At 49.7% G+C, this 14,707-nt stretch overlaps 1 protein-coding gene across 23 annotated transcripts in view; it reads right to left on the bottom strand.

Moving 5' to 3' along the window:
* Tnk2 (tyrosine kinase non receptor 2) overlaps positions 1 to 14,707 on the bottom strand; it is a 46,853-nt gene that overhangs the window by 11,579 nt on the left and 20,567 nt on the right. For 17 of the 23 annotated variants that reach the window (XM_048346820.1, XM_048346811.1, XM_048346826.1 and 14 more), the window contains 8 exons: positions 8,510 to 8,690; positions 7,046 to 7,116; positions 4,829 to 5,050; positions 3,350 to 3,502; positions 2,697 to 2,974; positions 1,101 to 1,227; positions 617 to 763; positions 421 to 515 (listed from right to left, as the gene is read on the bottom strand). In XM_048346820.1, coding sequence (XP_048202777.1) covers positions 421 to 515; positions 617 to 763; positions 1,101 to 1,227; positions 2,697 to 2,974; positions 3,350 to 3,502; positions 4,829 to 5,050; positions 7,046 to 7,116; positions 8,510 to 8,690 — 1,274 coding nt within the window. Of the gene's footprint in view, positions 1 to 420; positions 516 to 616; positions 764 to 1,100; positions 1,228 to 2,696; positions 2,975 to 3,349; positions 3,503 to 4,828; positions 5,051 to 7,045; positions 7,117 to 8,509; positions 8,691 to 13,140; positions 13,487 to 14,707 lie in introns of those variants that run through there. The other 6 variants (XM_048346812.1, XM_048346828.1, XM_048346819.1 and 3 more) reach the window with 2 other exon arrangements.

A 14,707-nucleotide genomic window follows, 5' to 3' on the forward strand; every position in this document is an offset into this window, starting at 1 on the left:
TAGCCAAGAGTTCCTATACTGAAGGAGTTGAAAGGAGAGGGGGAGAGGGAAGGGAGGTAAGAAGAGGAATGCTCAGGACTTCTAGTGTTTTCTGCAGTCTCAAAGCTAGGCTGGGCATCTGCCTGCTCTTCAGCACAGGGGCAGCCTGAAGCCCGGGGAGGGAGAAGGTAAGAGATGAGTCAGGCAGGGAAATCCCGCCACCTCCCTCCCCCCACCCCGTCCCCGCCCTGCCAACACACACTGGGGCAGGCTCTCAGGAGCCTGACTGAAGCCTGTCACCCCTCACCCTGATGATGCTGGTCCCTCCCATGGCAGCTTGTGGGCTACCATGGGAATCCTACAGGTAGAAGAAATCTCTGCTCATGGGCATTCCTGTAACCTGTGCCCTTCTAGGGGTCCAAGTGCAGGGCCAAGCCCTACCTTCCCTCAATGACGGTGATGACATCATTCATCTGGATGTGCAGCTTGTCTGGTTCCTCAAAGTCCTGAAGGGCACGCATGTCGGTGGGCTGGGCCTGAGGGCAGGAACAAGTCACTGACCTTCCAGGACTACACCTCAGGGCCTCGGGTGGCCCCTGGCTTCTCCCCAGCTCCTGTGGGCAGTCCTGCCTCTCACCTCCAGCAAGAAGTCCCGCAGGGCCACAAATGTGGGTCTGTCCTCTGGCTTGTGAGCCCAGCACTGGACCATGACGTTGTAGATGTCCTGAGGGCAGTCTTCAGGCCGAGGCAGGCGCTCCCCCTCTTTATCAATCTTATGCAGAATCTGCCATGGGGAAGTGCAGTTACAGTTCAACAACTACTTTTTTTCTAGCCATCTTGCAACTGGGCAGCTCACTGCATGCATGTCCTCCAAAGAAAAGATCTGCTCCTGGGGAGGGTCTCACTTTCAGCTCTTTGGACTCTCTATTTGCCACACATGGGGCCGCAGAACAAGTAGGCAACCCATGGACAGGCAGAGTCAGGACCCCTGACTCACTGGGGTGACCTCTCTTTACTCAGCTCCCATCAGATGAAAGTAAGCTCACATGAGGCCAGCTTGGGAGCCAGGGATGGAATTGTCCTCACCCACCCCACACGCAATACATCCCCAGCTTACTCACCTGGCTGCCATTAAGGCCAATCCAGGGCTCTTGGCCATAGGTGAACATCTCCCACAATGTGACCCCAAACATCCAGGTATCGCTGGCATGGGAAAAGGTCCGTGTCTTCAGGCTTTCAGGGGCACACCTAGCAGAGGCAAGAGTCAGAGTAGGCCTCTCAAAGGCCTCCCACCTGCTTTAGCCCCCAGTGGATATACTCATTCAATGAGCATTTACTGTTGCCCCACTCGCCAGGCACTACTGAGGGCCATGCATGAGTACACAGAGAGGGACAAGACTTCTTGACTACATGGTGCACAGCCTTGCAGAATATCATCTATGCTCAGGTCCCTTATGCAGCTGGGATGGGAAGAGGAAGGAGGAGTTTCTCAGCCAAAGAGCAGGAAGAGGAAGATCAGGAGGCTTCCGGACAGAAGAGATAGTGGACTATTCTCTATCTGGTATGAGGACAACAATTCCAGATTTGGGTCATTTCAGCAGAAAGGTGTGGGGTGGGAATTTCAGACAGGGCCTGGGAAAGAACCAAAATATGAGGGAATGGTCACACTAGTTCCCTAAACCTACCCACACTTGCTATGGGTTTTCCACCTGAGTGAAGGAAGAAACATTAACTCAGTAATGCTAGAAAGGGTCTACCCAAGGTGGGTTGAGTGCAGAGCAAGGAGCAAGTATCCTGGATGCAATCATGCCACTCAAAAGGGACTGGCTCAGGCCAGTCACTCAAGATCCCTAAGCCACATTCTCCCCATCTGTGAAATGGGAACAATAACCTGTGCACTCCACAGGGTTGTTTCAGAGGCTATAATAAATAAATATGTAAATAAAAGTGTTCTAGACATTACCTTTATAGTGACAAAAACTTTTTTTAAAGAAAAAGAAAAGTGACCTTGTCATTACCACCCAAACCAGGGTACTTGGATACAAAAGACACACTATAACTACTCTGGGACAACAGGTATAATCAGGCCATGTGGTCACTTAGGACACAGAGTTATCAGTCAGTGTGCATGTGAACCTTAGATAAGGATGGATCAAAGATCCCTGACACCGGCAGCCACATAATCTCAGTACAGGAACCAATACAGTATGTGGGCCCTGCCTGCCACTAACTTTACCTAGAAAACACTAATTGCAGTCTGGCTTTGCTACTCTCCTGATACTTTTGGAGTTTAGTATTGAGTCTTCCAGAAAGGCTCCCCCCCCCCCTCAAGGTAAAGTTTTCTTTTATTAGATGTATTCATTTTCATTAAGTAGTTGTACAAAGGGGTTTCAATTCCAGAAGCCAGGTTCTGAGTACAATGTCCAGGAAGACTTAACGTCCTAGTTAGAAGGGACTCCCTTTGGAGTCTCCACAGTATTTATGCATGTATCTTCTAGTAGCCTCCTTTGCGATTTCCTGGATATGTAAGGGGACAAATGAGTGCACAAGAAAGGTACCCTAGGTTCATAACAGGTAAGGACAGGCCCAGAGAGAGAGGTAAGAGCTGTCTGTAGTGGGAACAGAAGACACCAGAAACTTGGAACCTAGGTCTACAAGGACCAGGATGGGCCTTTAACATCCACAGACCCTATGGACCTGCAACATCTGCCTCTCACCAGGCAAAGGGCACCTTGCGATGTTCCTGCATGACATAGTGATCATCGTTCTGGGGTAGAGCTCGCATCAGGCCAAAGTCTCCAATCTTGACCAAGTCACGTGTAGCCAACAGCAGATTTCGAGCGGCCAGGTCACGGTGAATAAAGCGCTTGGACTCCAGGTAACCCATGCCCTCAGCCACTTGCACAGCATAGCGGCTCAGAGTCCCAAGGAGGAAGTGACCCTGGTGCTTACGTAGACGGTCCAACAAGGATCCTAGAGGTGCCAGCTCTGTCACCTGAGGCCATAGAGAAGGCAGGAGAAGTAGACATGAATCCTACCACTCTTAGAAAGGGTTCCATCCCTTCCTGAAGGTCTGCCACAGCCATACCTAATTCATTTCCTGAGCTATTCTCTGGGAACCTCCAAGAAGCCTAAGGCTGCCCAGGCAATGTGGAAAGCTAAAAGCACCAGAGAAGCAGCCCAAAAGGTTCAAGTTAGAATTCAAAAAATGTACTCAGGGCCAGCCCCTCTGCCAAATGAAGTGGGGACCACAGCAGGACTTGGCGGGGGAGGGAGGGTGTCTGACCTTCATCAGAATGGAGACAGTAACCATAGCACAAGCAAGAGAGGTAGACCTTCAGGTTGCTCCCTGCCTCCCCATCACACTCACCATCTTCATGGGTGGTGTGAGCACCACCCCGTAGAGACGAATAAGATTTCTGTGGTCAAGTGAATGCATGGCATTGACCTCCCGGATAAAGTCATCCATGGCCTCTGGCTGGCTCAGCACATCAGGCTTCAGGCACTTCACGGCCACACTCACCTGCCACAAGTAAGATTTGCTAGGGGTCAAGGAAGGACTTGCCTGGTCTCCAACACTGAGCCTACTGGCTCCTCCTTCCAATTTGGCTCAAACATCCTTGCCTTATATTTGGCAGGGGCCTGAGGGAGTCTGAGGCTGCTGGCCTCACTATGAATGTATATGAAGTGTTGGCCCAGGTCTATGAACATATAAAAAGTCACTTAATTGTGTCCCATAAGTTATATATGTCAGCCCCAAAGGAAGTTTTTGTTTTTGTTTTGTTTTGTTTTGGCCAGTCCTGGGGCTTGGACTCAGGGCCAGAGCACTGTCCCTGGCTTCTTTTTTGCTCAAGGCTAGCACTCTGCCACTTGAGCCACAGCGCCACTTCCGGCCGTTTTCTGTATATGTGGTGCTGGGGAATTGAACCCAGGGCTTAATGTATACAAGGCAAGCACTCTTGCCTCTAGGCCATATCCCCAGCCCCGAAGGAAGTTTTTTAAAAAAATGTAATACCAGGCTGGGGATATAGCCTAGTGGCAAGAGTGCCTGCCTCGGATACACGAGGCCCTAGGTTCGATTCCCCAGCACCACATATACAGAAAAAACGGCCAGAAGCGGCGCTGTGGCTCACGTGGCAGAGTGCTAGCCTTGAGCGGGAAGAAGCCAGGGACAGTGCTCAGGCCCTGAGTCCAAGGCCCAGGACTGGCCAAAAAAAAAAATGTAATACCAAAGGAAAAGGGTAAGACTAAGATTAAAAATGTCATCCCTAGCTAGGCACTGATGGCTTGTGCCTGTAATCCTAGCTACTTAGGAGTCTGAGATCTGAGGATCATAGCTCAAAGCTAGCCTGGGCAGGAAAGTCTGTGAGACTCTGAACTCCAATTAATCAAAAAGCTTTAAGTGGAGCTTTTAAGTGGGTCAAGTGTTAGAGCACTAGCCCCAAGCACAAAAAGCTCAGGTACAGTAAGTGACCAGGCCCTGAGTTCAAGCCCAGGATCAGCACCAAAAAACAAACACGCAAACAAAACCCAAAAATTATATCCAAAGTTTGTTTCCTAACAAAATCCCTGGTGGGGAAGGGCAGAAGTGCTAACTCTGCTTTACCCAAGTAGTAGGACTGGAGGCAGTTACTTTCCAAATGGTATCCAAGTTTTTATAGTAAATTATTTTTTAATTAAAAGCAAAAAAAAAAAACCCAAACCCCAAATGTGCTTAGTTAAGCCTGAACATGGACTCCAGGGTAAGCAACTTTGCAACCCTGCCCCCAGACCAGGGGGAGATGAGCCTCTACCACTCTCAGGATTCACCCTGCCTCCCCAGTGACTGCCCCTAAGCCATGGTGCTTACCGTCTTCCCTGCAGGAGCGTCCCATTCGCCCCTGCGCACCACACCAAAGGAGCCATCCCCCAACTTCTCCAGGAGGCGCAGGTCCTTCTCCCCGATGAGGCAGGTGAGGCTCTGCAGGGCCCCCTCACCTGCTGGGCCACCAGCTGTGGGCAGAGGCTTCTGGAAAGTGCTCTGGGAGTGATGAGGGGGAAACTCAGCCTCCAGCCGCTTTCCACTGAATACCTGTTTGAAGGCAGCCAGGAGCCAGATGGAACCCAGGGCTCCAGAGCCAGTCCCTCAGTCCAGTCCCACCCTACACCCTACTGGGTCTGCCTGGTGGTCCTCAGCTGGGCTCATGTAAGTCCCAACTTTGCCAAAGGGCCAGAGAATGGTCTGGTGAGAAGCTCACACTTCTTCCAGTGCTCACTCCAGCCAGGAACCACAGCCTCAGAATGGCCTCATGTTGGTGTCAGAAACAAGACAGCCTGTGGCTGCGGTGGCCTCATACTCAGCTACAGGGACCAACCCAGGCAAAACCCTCTAGGTAAACCAGCCACCCTACCCCCTGTCTGAATCTCCTTCCCATCCTCCATCCCACCCTTCCCTTCCCACACCCGAGGTCCAGCACAGACTCCTGCCCCTAACCCGCAAAGGTGGAGCAAGAGACTGAGGGGCCCTTCACAAACACCTTCCTGTCCATTTTTAGCCCTGGCCCCTTCTCTGGTTTTAACCATTTGGCGCTGTCTGTCTCTACCCTCCCCAGGGAGTCGGCTGCCCTTCATCCTGCCCAGGGGAAAGGATAATTTTAGTCTGAGGTTGAAGTGTGTGTGTGTGTGTGTGTGTATGTGTGTGTGTGTGTGTTACAATAAAGCTAGTCCTTGCTGGAAAAGGGCCTGGAAAGACAGCTGGGTTTCTGGAGGGGCGCCTAGAGCTGAGGGCTGAGAAAGAAGGAAGACTAGAGGAGTTTCTAAGGCCTGAGCTGAAGGAGGGGACCAAAAGTCAAAGAGTAGGAAAAAGGGAACCAGGAACTGCAGAACTGGCCACAGCAGTGATCTGGTCACCTCTACTAGGGCACCAAAGCTCTAGCTGCAGACTAGACCCCTATACCCACCCCCAAAGTCTCTCTAGAAGCTAGCTGAGCCTTATCTGTATGCACAAGGGGATATGGTATCTCAGCCCAAGAACAGCTTCTTGGCTTCTGCTCCTTCCTTCTAACAAGTAACTGGAACGCCTCGTGTTTGCAACCAATATTCACCTCACAAGGCCTTTCACAGCCACTATTTCCACAACCCTGCCAGGTAAGCACTAGCACCTTTTACTGGAGAAATGATTAAGGTTTAGAGAGGGTCACTGGCCACTCAGAGACCCACTGCGAGCCGGTGGAAGATGCCACTCACATACTGCTCCTCTCACCTGACTTCACAGGCTCAACACACTCATCTCTCCCTAAAACCTGGGCTAGGGGCCAGAACTATGTCCCCAGAAAAGGCCATAGGATCCCAAGAGACATCCCCTAGGCCAGATTGAATCCAGGAAATCTCTACTGCCCAATTCCAGTCCAGCTGTGCTGCCCTACTCACCCTCCACCCCAGCCCACCCCACCCTGAGGCCAGAAGTGGGGAGGCTCTGGCTGGCTCACTTCCTCTCCCATTGTCTTCCAGACAATGGGCAAAGTTCCACTGAGTCAGACCAGGGACTCTCTACACCACAGACCCAAATTTGGACAAGGTGATAGGGGCAGGCTCTGAGGAAGGAAGCTGTCAGCCAGGCCAGATGACCAGAGAAACCTAGAGACTAAAGAGAGTGGGGGAAGGGAGGATGCAAGTCAAAGAAGTCCAGACAGTCTCCACCACCTCACCCTGGACACTGGCCCAACACTAAGGAAGGCCCCCTTGTCAACGGGCCCCCATTCCCCATACGCCAACAGCAGCCGTAAAGACCTCATTGCACACAGGCTGCTCACGTGTTTGTCTCTGGCAGAGACAAGACACTTAGCTGGGCAGCAGCACAAGTGCCCTGCCTGATAAGACCCTGGAGGAGGTAAATCTATACAAAGTGCAAAGGAACACTATGAGATGATACCTGTTGGGAAGTGGGGGACGGTTCCTAGGACTGCCAGCAGCAGGAGGCCTTCAGGGCATGTACACACACACACACCTCTTCCTTCCCCCACACACACACACACACACACACACACACACACACACACACACACACACACCCTCTTCCTTCCCCCACCTTGCTCATCCAGGACTTGCGTTTGTACATGGCCTTCCTCCTTTTCACAGCCTCCCAAAGCCGCCGCTGGCCTGCAAGAAGGAAGGGAATTTAGTGCTGTCAGGTAGTTCATAGCACTCCAAAGAGACTGTTGCCCACCCAGTGCAATGACAGTAACTAAATCTATCTCAACCAGCATCATTGATCTTCATTCAATCAATCATGCATCCACTTCTAGGCAAATGAATGCAGGTGTTTAGGCAACAATTCAACAGCTGTGGTCAACTACTCCCAACTCTCCAGAAAATCAAATGGATAGAATTGTCTCAATTTTGAAATTTATTTTCCCCCATAAAAGTCTTAAGTTGCTGGGCATGGTGGCTCACACCTGTAATCCTAGCCAGTCAGGAGGCTGAGATCTGTGGATCTCTGAGAATAGTGATTCGAAGCCAGGCCAGGCAGGAAACTCCATGAGACTCTTATCTCTAACATATTACTCAAAAAAGCCAGAAATGGCACTGTGGCTCAAATGGTAGAGTGCTCACCTTGAGCAAAAAGAGGCTCAGAGACAGCACCCAGCCCCAGAGTTCAAGCCCCAGGACTGGGGGAGGGGGAAGGGAATGTCTTATGTTACTAGCATAAGGCACTAAGTATCCAAGCCCCAAATAGCAAAAGTAGTGTCTAATTTGGCCAATGGCCATGTTGCTACTATTTAAACTTGAATATATTGGTAAATTTCTAATGTCCTACAAGGCACATTTAATGTTAATGTTAACAATTGCTTCTGGTGATAATAACTACTTTTAGGATAAAAACAGAGAAGTGACTCCAACTGAGAACAGAATGTGCATGTAAGCTGGGTGCCACAGCTCATGCCTATAATCCTAGCTACTCAGGAGGCTGAGATATAAGTATCATGGTTTGAAGCCAGGTAGAAAACTCCTCACGAGACTCTTATCTACAATTAATCACTCAAAAACTGGAAGTGTCACTGTGGCTCAAAGTGGTAGAGCCCTAGCCTTGAGCAAAAGACGCTCAGGGGCCAGGCCCTAAGCTCCATGAGCAACAACAACGAAAGTGCATATGCATTAGTAAATCATCTGAGAGTTTTGTCTTCTGTAAATCTCTGGCAATGACTCCAATCGTGTTCTGAGTGATTAACAGAATAGATTCAACTTTACACTTAAAAATGTAAGGAGATGGAGAAAATACATCCTATAATGTCTGACCAAGCAAAATGGGTAGATAGCCAGAGCTTTGAAACAGACTCCATTCTCCTCAAATTCTTATCCACTGTTCCCAATATGTCCACTGGCAGCAGCCATCATGTCCTTCCTGCCCCACTCAGGGGCTCTGGGACACTCAGGCTGCTACTCCAGGGAATCACAGACCCAGGAAGGGATTCTTCCATATATTGGGACACCTAAGCGTACAGGAAGTAAACAATCAGAGGGAAAAGACAAGTAAAGCCCATGTCCCACCTACCAGGCCGACCCATTCCAATCTTCTCCAGGTCTTCATTCTTGACATACTCAAAGTGGGACAGGCGAGTAACATTGAGGTCATCGCGGAGCCGCAGGAAGTACTGCTGTAGTTGCACCTCGGACAGCAGCTCTAGCAGCCAGCCTGTGCCCTCCTCCGGCTGCATGCTGCTGCTCCCCAGCCTCTGCAAGGAGGAAGAGTGGCTGAGGGACCAAGGGACACAGGGCGGTGGCAGAGCGAGCTGGCCCTCAGCTTACCCACACCCACCCTACAGCTGCCTGAAAGGACTCAAAATGCCACGTGTTCCCCAAAACAATTCTGTCCACTTCCTCCTATTTCTACCAGCAAGAAGGGTAGACTTAGGGCAGCTGAGACGCAGCCCTGACCCCAAAGTAATCAGGAGTCAGGGTCTTACTCCCAAATCTGTGATTTACAATTGAATGATCTGAGACCAACCTCTGTGCTTGGGTTTCTCATCTGCTCTTAAAAGTTTCCAGGAGTCACAAGCCCTTTAATAATTAAATTTAGGCCAGGAACCAATGGCTCACACCTGTAATTCTAGCTAGATCTAAAGATTGCAGTTTGGAGACACCCTGGGCAGGAAAGGCCATGTGACTCTTATCTCCAATAAATTACCAAAAAAGCCAGAAGTGGAGCTGTGACTCAAGTGGAAGAATGCTAGCCTTGAGGAAAAGAAGCTCAGGGACAGTGTCCAGGTCTTGAGTTCAAGCTTCAGAAGCAAAACACACACACACACACACACACACACACACACACACACAATGTAAAACTATCAATTATCTCTCCAGGAAAAGGTACAAGCTCTTACTTCCAAGATTTTAAATAGAAACCTGGTGGTGGAGGGAATGGTTACAGTGTCTTGGAGAACCATGTAACACAGGGATTCTCAGATCACAGAGACCTCACAGACTGAAGTCAAGTTCCTCCCAGTGCCTGACATCACAAGAACCTTTCCTACTCTAAAAGCCATGCCATTATCACCCAGGTGCCTACAGGGCTACAAGTATAAGGGAGAGAGGGAGGGGTGGACCTCCATCAACGGGTTACCTCACTTCTGTTGATGGTTGTCACAAGAGACTATGGCTCAGTGTTATCGGTGCTTGATATTTTTTTTCTATACCGAACGCATGTAAAATTTTGCCATTAATTTTAAGTGATATATGTATATGTTAAAATACTCAAAAGGTACACAGCTGCCTTATTCTGTCTTCTGTACAACCCTCTCTTAAGCTAGCTGCTAATAATGTCATTTATGTGCCCTTTGAGACTTTGTTTTTAACCCCACACAAATAGTCACACATTACCAACGCTGCTCGGCTTCTTATTTTCATCTTCCTCCTGATATCAACAAATTCCAATTTGAGGGCTGGGGATATGGCCTAGTGGCAAGAGTGCTTGCCTCGTATACATGAGGCCCTGGGTTCAATTCCCCAGCACCACATATACAGAAAACGGCCAGAAGTGGCGCTGTGGCTCAAGTGGCAGAGTGCTAGCCTTGAGCAAAAAGAAGCCAGGGACAGTGCTCAGGCCCTGAGTCCAAGCCCCAGGACTGGCCAAAAAAAAAAAAAAATTCCAATTTGAAATACACACAAACTGCGGGGGGCGGGGGGACCGGACTTTGATCAAGATACTCTGAATGCACTGAATGCAAGAAAGACATGTCAAAATGAAGTCCTCTGGATAAGTAATTCTTTTTGGGGAAATTTTTGATGCCACTCTATTAGGACTTCAAATCAGGGTCTTGAACCTTCTTTTGACTAATAGCTGGAGCTCTACCACTTGAGCCATTTCTCTTCTAGCTTTCTGCTGATTCTGTGTCTCCACAATAGTTCTCTCTCAGATTTGTCTGCCTGCACTGGCTTTGAAACTCAATCCTCAAGTCTTAGCATCCTGAGCAGCTAGGATTACAGGTATGACCCACCAGCACCTAATTTAATGCTAATTTTAAAAAGAAAAACCAAGCACAAGCACAAGCAGCAGACACACACACACACACACACACACACACACACACACACACACACACATACATATGCTGTGCTGGCAAAACAAAACACATCTATAGACCACAATCAGCCAATGGGTATCAGTAAGTGACCTCTAGCCTATACTTTCATGGGCCCAGAAAAAGGTTTAGTAGTACCTTCAAGGCTAAGTAGACAGTTAGGCACTGTTGGTTCATACCTATAATCCTACCTACTCAGGAGTCTGAGATCTGAGGATCGCAGTTCAAAGCCAGGTTCAAAGCCAACTGGGGCAGAAAAGTCTGTGAGATTCTTATCTCCAATAAACCATTCAGAAAAATCACAAGTGGCACTGTGGTAAGAGTGCTAAGTGTGGTAAGTGATAAGAGTGCTAGCCTTGGGTTGAAGAGCAGAGACAGTACCCAGGCCCAGACAGAGTTCAAGCTCCATGACAGACCAAAAAAAAAAAAAAAGCTAAGTAGAGGAACCTACCAGACATCAAACCTATCCCTGTCCAAGTAAGACATCTCACTTCTGAGGGCCTGGTCAGACACCTCTAACATTGCCTTTATTTCCAATGAGAAAGACAGATGTTCGGGAAAAGGCAGCTATTAGGCTATGGGCCAAACAATCCCTTCTGTACCTAAATATGGCCCATCCTCAACTCTCAACACAGTATAAGATGTACAAAGAAGAATGGGCATTAACAGCTCAGGCCCAACATGAGTTCCCAGTATTGGCCAACACAGTGCCAGGAACTCGGAGTTTTCAGGCAGCTCAGGGCAGTAAAGAGTGACAAATGGGAACCAGAAGCCCTCCGTTCACCCCCAACGGCTAGGCCAGGCAGTTGGGCCTGCTGCCCAACTTTGAGCTATAACTCTTCATATGAAGGCTGCATATCCCACTAGGTTTTGGTTGTTGCAATACATGAGGGAGCACTAATCATACAGATTTGATGGCTGGAGGAAAACAACATGAGTTATCCTGCAATCCAAAGGACAGTCTCAACCACCATCCCTAATCCACCCACCTTGGGCTGGGAATATGGCCTAGTGGCAAGAGTGCTTGCCTCATATATATGAAGCCCTGGGTTCGATTCCCCAGCACCACATATATAGAAAACGGCCAGCAGTGGCGGCGCTGTGGCTCAAGTGGCAGAGTGCTAGCCTTGAGCAAAAAGAAGCCAGGGACATTGCTCAGGCCCCAACACAAAACAAAACCCAAATCTACCCACCTTAATTTATATAGGTGAAAAACTTGTTTGTGATTATCCAAACCTAGCTTCAATTTCCATTTCACGTAGGAACAAGACAATATTTTTGTAGTTTTAATATAAGCTTAATTTTCCTAGAACAGAACTATGTATATACACATTGGAAAGAAACTAGACTTTGCTTTTAGAACATAGCACAAGTCTTCTATTGGGTAGATGTCAATGAAGGCCATTCACCCTTATTTGAAAACATCACTTGAAGATGGTGCCTTCGTGTGGTAGCTCTACCTGAGACTTTAGCATCTCACTACTTTCATATGGTATCCAGTGTTGTAGCACATTAGAACCTCTTTCATTTCTCCAATACATTGCAGTTTGCATTGCAATGGCTTTTGACTATATACAGTTAACATGAACATTCCTATTAATTTTACTTGTGAAATGGCAGCAAAAATAGAAACACTCCAAAGCTGTAGTTTTACTCTATGGCAGTTCTAAACCTTCCCTGCATTCCTTCATTTGACCTAAAAAACAAAATCAAAACAACAACAAACAACCAGAGGCAAAGAAGGGGTACCACTGCTTTCCAGAATAAAACCCAAAGGTGCACTGTGAAAACCACTGGCCATGGGCAGGAAGAGCCAGCCAGCATTCCCACCATTTCTGCCTTGTCCCTGGAACAGCAAACCCACTGGCTACACATGGCTCTAAGCTCATGGCTCTAATTCCAGAGGCACTGCTTGCCCCTAAGGGGAGCTCAAGCAGTCTACAAAGTCTTCTCCCCACCCTTCCCCCCAAATCCCTGGATTTCAGGTCCCCATTTTTACCCTCCTCTGTGCTTTAGAAAGCAACTTAAAGCCTGGATGGTCAAGGCTAGGAAAGCCCAGAGGCCCCTCCCCTGGAGCTACTTAGAAAGCACAGCACACAAGCTAACAAAACACCCTGCTCAGGGTATGAGTGGGAAGACTAGGAAGAACACTGGTCTCCTGGTGAGGAGAAAGGAGTCAGGGTGCCAGTCCTGCTTGTACTGCTAAGCCAGGGAGACCTCAGACGAACCATCTCCCCTCTAGCCTGTTTCTTTGTCCACAAAGTACGGAGCATTGCTGCAGCTTCCTCCAGCTCAGTCAGTCACCAATTCCACATGGGCCTGAACCCCAACAGAGCCTGGTGTGCACACCTGTGCTTGAACATGTGGCTCCACGGCTAGTGGACACACATACCCCCACACCCCCACAGACAAAACCTGGCTCCTGCATACACCTTTCTAACACACACGGTCAAAAATGAATAAAGTAGTTGGAAGGGAAAGGCCAGTCAGCCCAAACTACCCAGTCAAGCCCTCAAGGGAAGGGTCTCTCAGCCATTCCATCAAGCTCTGCCCCTCACTAAAGCACCAGGGCTGAGGAGCTGACAAAGTCCCCCCACTCCGCACTCACTGTGTACAAACGCCGCCGCAGTCTGGCCAGGAGAGGGAAGGAGAGCTCTAAGCCAGGGAACCGACGGGCTACCGGCATCTCCACAGAACCAAACCCCTGAGCAGGTCACTACAGCCACGGCCTACTAAGTGGCAAGGAAGAGCCTCAGCTCCGGAGTGTTCTGCTCTGCCCAGAAGGCTAGTTAGCCTGCAGGCTATCCAGGAGTCTCCCACACTGTTGTGGGAAATAGGGCAGAAGAATGGGTGGTCCCCTTTGCTCTGTGGCAAGCCTGGCTAGGTTTTCACAGCTGGCTACAGCTTCAGTCTTCCGTCCTGCTTCTGTCTTCTCTCCAGTGCAGTGGTCACAACTCTAGCCCTACTCCCGGGCTCCCCCACCCGACTGGACTGCTCCCTGGCCCGCCCTCCCTTCTTCCTCTGTCCCTCCCTCCCCAGCTGAGCAGTTCTGACACTGGATGAAAAAGGACCTTTCTGAATCACTGCCAAGAGGACAGCAGAAATGGGGGGGGGGGGGGGGACGACTCTTCCTCCCAGTCACCCTCACTGGCCCCCCTGCTTCCCCATACACAAAGCCTCCTGTCTGTGGCTACTACTGCAGCTCTCAACAGTTGCAGACAACTCCTGGGATTTTAGGGTGGGGACTAGGAATCCAACAGCATGCACCCAAAGGGGCTACAGGTCCCTATATGAGCTCGTCCGGGGCTATGGGTGTCTAGAATATAGCCTGAACTGAGGGCTTGGATCCCAGAGTATTTCCTGGATTCTGCACAGAGATCATTTAGGGACCTTCCCCCACCCCAAGTCCCAGCCTTGGCTGGGTGTCTCCTGGCTCAGACCCTAATGTGGCCCTGTTACCCTGGTGCCCGACGGAAATAGGAGGCCGGCGGCCTGCCAGAGTGGGGCAGTCCAGCCAAGGGGGGGGGGGCAAATCTCCACCTCCTCCCCTGGGATTGCTGTGTACTGCCCACAACATCTAGGGTGCCTTCTCCCCAGATTTGCTGGCAAAAGTCCAAGACCTTCTTAAACAAACAAACAAAAAACAACAAGCATGCCCAACACCTCTGCTGGGATGACCCAATCCCAAAGCTGTAGGATCTCAGGCTGCAGGATATCTCTTTTATAGTACCTCCCCCCCAAATATCAGCTTAAGGGGGCTGGAGATACTCCATCAAGTCCCCATGGGCCCCCACATTCCTAGAGCTAACAAATGGTCCCTCTGCCCCTCCTCAAAGGATGCCAGCTGCTCTTACACCCCCCCCTTATGCAGCCCCCAGACACACCTGACAGCTGCAGGAAGTCTCCTTCTCCCTAACCCCTCCCCTTGGCCATGCCTAAAGAGCCCCTGTTTCTTGCACACTGCTCTCTTGTCCCTATGTAGCTGGCCACCACCAGTACAGAACCTCAGATGGCTTACAGGGATGCATTTAGAGTTTTGGGGAGTCAGCATCCTAGGCTTTCTTTCCAAGTCTCTTGCAGTTCTTGACCTCTTTGCCTGAAGGACAGCCATTTCTTAAGTCTGATCTGGGGTGGGAACACACTGAGCAACCAGTCCCTTTTCTCCCTTGTCAGCG

This window comes from Perognathus longimembris, chromosome 5, assembly GCF_023159225.1.
Source record: "Perognathus longimembris pacificus isolate PPM17 chromosome 5, ASM2315922v1, whole genome shotgun sequence".
Taxonomy (NCBI): Eukaryota; Metazoa; Chordata; class Mammalia; order Rodentia; family Heteromyidae; genus Perognathus; species Perognathus longimembris.